The sequence below is a fragment of the Chionomys nivalis genome, chromosome 6, assembly GCF_950005125.1.
Source record: "Chionomys nivalis chromosome 6, mChiNiv1.1, whole genome shotgun sequence".
In the NCBI taxonomy this organism is placed as follows: Eukaryota; Metazoa; Chordata; class Mammalia; order Rodentia; family Cricetidae; genus Chionomys; species Chionomys nivalis.
The window spans coordinates 5,808,006-5,814,166 of NC_080091.1; the positions used below are offsets into that span (position 1 = coordinate 5,808,006).

The 6,161-nt window shown below is 61.5% G+C and overlaps 1 protein-coding gene across 1 annotated transcript; it reads left to right on the forward strand.

Annotated features, from left to right (window-relative positions):
* Positions 1-183: 183 nt before the first annotated feature.
* On the forward strand, positions 184-5,720 carry LOC130876621 (splicing factor Cactin). The gene is made up of 9 exons (XM_057773260.1): positions 184-395; positions 1,646-2,090; positions 2,599-2,840; positions 3,182-3,344; positions 3,459-3,573; positions 3,834-4,026; positions 4,399-4,518; positions 4,612-4,889; positions 4,975-5,720. The coding sequence occupies exons 1-9, from the start codon at positions 199-201 to the stop codon at positions 5,463-5,465; spliced, it is 2,244 nt and encodes a 747-aa protein (XP_057629243.1). The 5' UTR covers positions 184-198; the 3' UTR covers positions 5,466-5,720.
* The last annotated feature ends 441 nt before the right edge of the window (positions 5,721-6,161 follow it).

Consider the following 6,161-nt stretch of genomic DNA (forward strand, 5'->3'; position numbering starts at 1 on the left):
TCCTTCATCCGTGCCAAACTTGAGAAGTCAAAAGATACCCGGGTTGTGACGTTTCTGAGAGTCGGGGCAGAGGGATTAAGGCACTCTCCGGGAACAGGCGCACTTTGGGCAGCTGCAAGCGCGCCACGGCAAAGGAAAGCCCCCGACGCGCCGTCCCTTGGTTGTTTACGTCTGCGCGTGCGCAGCGCGGACCGCCAAATGGGTCGCGACACTCGCTCGCGCTCGCGGTCTGCGGGGCGGAGGAGTCGGAGGCGGCGGAGCCGGAGTCGGCACCGGAGTCGGAGCCGGAGCCGCAGTCGGAGCCGGAGCCGCAGCGGGAGCCATGGACGGAGCAGCCGGCGGCGCCGGGAGCGCGAGAGGCGGCGCGAACGCAGGCGGCGGAGCCGGGGGCGCAGGTGAGCGTCCCGGGGGCTGAGGGGCGGCGGCGACGCTCGGGAGGCGCAGGCAGGCGGGGCTCTGTGAGTTCGAGGCCAGCCTGGTCTACAGTAGGCTCCAAAGCCACAGAGAAACCCTGTCTCGACACCACCCCCCCATGTTGTGTTTCTCCATAGTTAAGTTATTTTGTTCAATGGGCGTTGCTTTTCCTCAAGTGACTGTCGTTTATCACATTTGGCAGAAACTGACCAGGACACTACCCATACAGCACTGGGGTTACAAACTCAAACAGCCACATCCACCTTCTCTTGTGGGTGCTGGGGATTCGAACTCGTGTCCTCAAAATATTACCTGGTGATGCTTTTTCCTCTTTCATGGTTCCTGGGATGTCAGAGAATCCATCCGCTGGGCCTCGTTCCTTCGACCTTTCATCTCAGCAGGACTTGATGGTATGGTACACAACAGTAACCCCCGCACTTAGGAGACAGACTGGGGCGCTTTTGAACGTTGACGGCCAGCTTGTGCTGTAGAGGGAGATGCCCCTCTCAGACATAGCAATGTAAATTACGTATCTAAAATAAAACAACCTTTATCTTTCTCTTATTTGATAGGACCAACGTAAGTACTCCATCCCACACACACCTTGAATGCCCAGCCTCAGTACCTTGGAGGTGGTCAGCCCCCTTGTTCCCACCCCATTGGCTCCCATGGCTGTCCATGCCCCAGAGCTTTTGTTCATGCTGTTTCTTCTGCCCACATGACCCAGCATTGTGACCCCCCATTCCCTCTGGTTGATACTTGGCTGTGTTAAGAACCATCCCCCACCCTTTTGTTAGTGGCACACATTTTTAATTCCATAACTTCTGCTTCCAAGAGTTCAAGGTCAGCCAAAGCTACACAAACCTGAAAAACCTAAAAAAGAAAATAAATACATTTTCTCACCGTCAACCTACAGCTCTCCTGCAGTGTTGTCTGTCCAGGCCTGAGACTTGTGCGGCTGTGCCGTGGGCTGTGCCGTGGGCTGTGCCGTGAGACTTGTGTGGCTGTGCCGTGGGCTGTGCCGTGAGACTTGTGCGGCTGTGCCGTGGGCTGTGCCGTGAGACTTGTGTGGCTGTACCATGCAGGGCAGCCTGGTTTGTGTGGTCAGAGTGACTTGCCGGTTGGGAGACTGCAAGGGCATGTAGTCTCAGGGTGTCATTGTGACCTCGACACCAACAATGGTACCCCAGCTGCAGCTGGCGTAGAGTATACTTTTGTGTCCTCCCTGTAGGTCAGATTCGGAAGAAGACCGGCGGCAGAGGTCTGGGAGGCGAAGCCGGAGCCCTCGTCCGCCCCGATGGCATTCACAGGACCAGTCCTCACAGTCTGACTCGGGTGAGGAGCGGGCACGGTGCTCGCGGTCCCCGGGGTCATCGGCATCTAGCTTGGAATCTCGGAAGCGCTCTCGGAGCCCTGGGGCGGCTGCCCTGGCCCTGAGCCAGCAGCAGAGCCTGCAGGAACGGCTGCGGCTGCGTGAGGAGCGGAAGCAGCAAGAAGAGCTGCTCAAGGCCTTCGAGACCCCAGAGGAGAAGCGTGCACGGCGACTAGCCAAGAAGGAAGCTAAGGAGCGCAAGAAGCGGGAGAAGATGGGCTGGGGTGAGGAGTACATGGGCTACACCAACACCGACAACCCCTTTGGAGACAACAATCTGCTCGGCACCTTCATCTGGAACAAGGTGGGTGCTCCAGCGTCAGCAGCCAGGAGCTGTCATGTCCGGAGAGGGACCCTTCCTGCCCACGGCCTTTGCAGTGCTCTCCCTCCAGCCTGGCTCCTGGAGCCTTAGCCCCTACAGAGTGTCCTCCAGTACACTGGCTCCCAAGTCGTTGCCTGCCGTGCACCCACGCAGGCTCCAAGCTTAGCTGTGCTGCCAGCCGCTGTCTCTGAGCCCTGGGGACACCCCACAGGGTACCAAGACATCCTTATACACTTTGAGAGCATCCGAAAGCACACGGTTAGGGCACAACTCTTAGGTGACATGCGGGGCTCCTGGGGCTGTGTCTGGGAGAAGGGCCGACCCCAGGAGCCCTCCTACCATGGACCATGGGGATCCCGGGCAGCTTTGGTCTCAGTCCTGAGGCCCCTGCCCATTCCAGCCTGTGAGCACCCATGGCCACCTCTGGGCACTCTGCCGTCCTCCCTCAACAGTAGACATGAGGACTGAGTGGGTGTGGCTGCTTCCACAGGCTCTGGAGAAGAAGGGCATCAGCCACCTGGAGGAGAAAGAGCTGAAGGAACGCAACAAGAGGATCCAGGAGGACAACCGGCTGGAGCTGCAGAAGGTGAAGCAGCTGCGGCTGGAGCGCGAGCGCGAGAAGGCCATGCGGGAGCAGGAGCTGGAGCTGCTGCAGCGGGAGAAGGAGGCGGAGCACTTCAAGACCTGGGAGGAGCAGGAGGACAGCTTCCACCTGCGGCAGGCCAAGCTGCGGTGCGCCCCCGCTGGCTTCTGTTGCAGACCCTGCCCCTTTTCCCCTGGCTCTGCGGGGTGGAACGTGTGGACTCCCGAGACAGACCCTCCGCAGTCTGTTAAGACCGTGGTGGGGGGTGGGCTCCAGGGGGCTCACGAGGGCTCACGCGAAGAGTCTGAGCACAGACCTGGTTAACTGTGTTGGGGACCCAGCTTAGTCCTGCTGTCCTGGTGCTTCTGTTAGCCTGAGCCTGCTTGGCTAGGACCCAGAGTCAACTCTTCCCAGGTCCCAAGAGGATGCCCTAGGGTCATCTTCCATCATGTTGCTGGCCCTGACCCTGCCACCCTATCCTCTCCTGCAGTTCCAAGATCCGCATCCGAGACGGGCGAGCTAAGCCCATCGACCTGCTGGCCAAGTACATCAGCGCAGAGGACGATGACCTGGCCGTGGAGATGCACGAGCCCTACACCTTCCTCAATGGCCTCACGGTAGCGGACATGGAGGACCTGCTGGAGGACATCCAGGTGCCCCCCTGCCTACCTCTGCAGCTGTGCCTGCCTCTGCCTACCCCTGCTGCCCCACCCCCGTGTCGCCTCGCTCCTCCTCTGATGCTCCTCCCTCACGGCCCCACCCCACAGGTGTACATGGAGCTGGAGCAGGGTAAGAACGTGGACTTCTGGCGGGACATGACAACCATCACGGAAGATGAGATTGCCAAGCTCCGCAAGCTGGAGGCCTCGGGCAAGGGCCCAGGTGAGCAGCCTGAGGCGTCTTCCTAGCTGCTCCGAGACCTCCCTGCTAGGGCCCGTGCTCGCTGCTGTCCCAGGGCAGCTGAGATCTAAACAGGGTACACTGCTTCCCGGAGGCTGTGCTTCCAGCCACCCCTCTCCCAGGCAGGCCACTCCAGGAGGGTGGCAGCCCCATCATCCCCGTCCCCGCCTGGGGTGGAATGCAGCACCCAGCAGGTGGGGCAGGAGGAACTCAGGCCCACTCTGAATAGCCCCATCCTGCAGGTGAGCGCCGGGAGGGGGTCAATGCCTCTGTCAGCTCCGATGTGCAGTCGGTGTTCAAGGGGAAGACGTACAACCAGCTGCAGGTCATCTTCCAGGGCATCGAGGGCAAGATCCGCGCAGGTGGCCCCAACCTGGACATGGGTTACTGGGAGAGCCTGCTGCAGCAGCTGCGAGCGCACATGGCCAGGGCCAGGTGAGGCTCTGTCCCTGCTGGCCTCAGCACCCTTCAGAGCCACCAGACCAGTTCAGGTCCCCAGGGCCAGTTCCTCTAGAGTCATGAGAGTTTTGAGAAACTGGGCTGTCTGTCCTGCCCGTCGTCCCGCCTGCTCCCTCGGTCCACCCGTCTTGCTTGAGAACTGGATATATGTTCCGGCATGTTTGGCACTGTGGTTTAAACACAGTGGCTGCTGCTTGCTCTGCTTACTCCACATGTCCCCAGTCTGAGCAGGCCAGCGCCCCCTGCCTGACTGTTTGGCTAACAGTGTCCTGAGGCTTGGATTTGGGGCCACACAGGGAATGTGCCCTGCCTGGGGACTAGGACGGTGACCACCCTCCTGTCCCACAGGCTCCGTGAGCGCCACCAGGATGTTCTGCGGCAAAAGCTGTTCAAGCTGAAGCAGGAGCAGGGGGTGGAGAGCGAACCGCTGTTCCCTATCCTCAAGACTGAGCCCACGGCCACCCACAGGTGAGGGAGGGGCCCGCAGGAGGGGGACAGGGACGGGGTGTGGGCCCTACCCACCACATCTGGGTCTCACCCCTCCTCCACTGCCCCATGCAGCCCTGAAGCTGAGGAGCCGGCCCCCAGCCCTGGACCCTCCGCGGACCCCGCAGAAGCCGAGGGAACTCCGGCAGCCACGGAGGCGGAGGTGGATGCGGATGGCGAGGCGGTGCTGATGGAGGAGGACCTGATCCAGCAGAGCCTGGCGGACTATGACGCTGGCCGCTACAGCCCGCGGCTGCTCACACCGCATGAGCTGCCGCTGGACGCGCACGTGCTGGAGCCGCACGAGGACCTGCAGCGCCTGCAGCTGTCCCGCCAGCAGCTCCAGGCCACAGGTGGGGCGAGGCAGCCGGGGGAGGGACAGCCCGGTGGGGGCCGGTGGGGGCCTGGAGCGCCGCGACTGACCCTCCACCCCCACAGGCGATGCGAGCGAGAGCGCTGAGGACATCTTCTTCAGGCGTGCGCGGGAGGGCATGGGGCAGGACGAGGCGCAGTTCAGTGTGGAGATGCCGCTGAGTGGACGTGCCTACCTGTGGGCTGACAAGTACCGGCCGCGCAAGCCTCGCTTCTTCAACCGTGTGCACACGGGCTTCGAGTGGAACAAGTACAACCAGACGCACTACGATTTCGACAACCCGCCGCCCAAGATCGTGCAGGGCTACAAGTTCAACATCTTCTACCCCGACCTCATCCGCAAGCGAGCCACGCCGGAGTACTTCCTGGAGGCCTGCGCCGACAACCGCGACTTCGCCATCCTGCGCTTCCACGCGGGGCCGCCCTACGAGGACATCGCCTTCAAGATCGTGAGCCGTGAGTGGGAGTACTCGCACCGCCACGGCTTCCGCTGCCAGTTCGCCAACGGCATCTTCCAGCTGTGGTTCCACTTCAAGCGGTACCGCTACCGCAGGTGACGTCCGCGCGGCAGGGCTGGCCCCGGACACCTCCCAGGGGACAGTGACAGGGACGCCTTCCTCTGCATCTTCTGGGCGCAGTCCCTGCCATTCTGCCGGCCCTGGCCCCCTCAGATCCCAGCCCATCTGGAACAGATTGTGACTGTTTATCTGACAGGACTGCTTTAGGTGGGAAGGATGTCTTGTTTCTGTTTCCACAGACTTTTTCTACCCGCGGCACCCCATGTGGTTTTGATACGTTTAATAGAAAGCTTATTCTAGAATGGCTTCGTGTCTGAGTCACAGCTCTGAGGCCGTAGTGTAGACACCACGCCCAAGTGTCTCTGGGAGGGTCAGTACTCAGTCTGTTTCGCCCACCTGAGCCCAAGACCACCCTTCTGGGGACGTGGTGCTGGCACCACCCCCAGGTCATGGTTTGCATCCAGTGGAGGCCAAGGGCGCCTTACTGCATCCCAGATGTGCTACCAAGCATTGCCCAGCCCAGGTCCAGGGGCCTCCGGCAGGGGCCTGAGAGTGTAGCAGGACCCAGACCTGTCCAAACCAGCCATCCTCACGGTAACACTCATGCCCCCGCGGAGCCTGTGGCAGCCAGGGCTCCGGGTCCTCCAGGCAGCCAGGCCGGGGCGTCTGAGCTCAGGAGTTACTTGGATGCGTGCATGGTGCACTGCATGCTGGGCCCAGTTTCTCTATGTGGAC

Excerpts from the sequence above, each read along its gene's own strand:
- LOC130876621 (XM_057773260.1), top strand. The coding sequence starts at position 199 with ATGGGTCGCGACACTCGCTCGCGCTCGCGGTCTGCGGGGCGGAGGAGT. Across the intron at positions 396-1,645 it reads CGGCGGAGCCGGGGGCGCAG|GTCAGATTCGGAAGAAGACC; the intron begins GTGAGCGTCCCG and ends TCCTCCCTGTAG. Across the intron at positions 3,574-3,833 it reads GGCCTCGGGCAAGGGCCCAG|GTGAGCGCCGGGAGGGGGTC; the intron begins GTGAGCAGCCTG and ends CCCATCCTGCAG.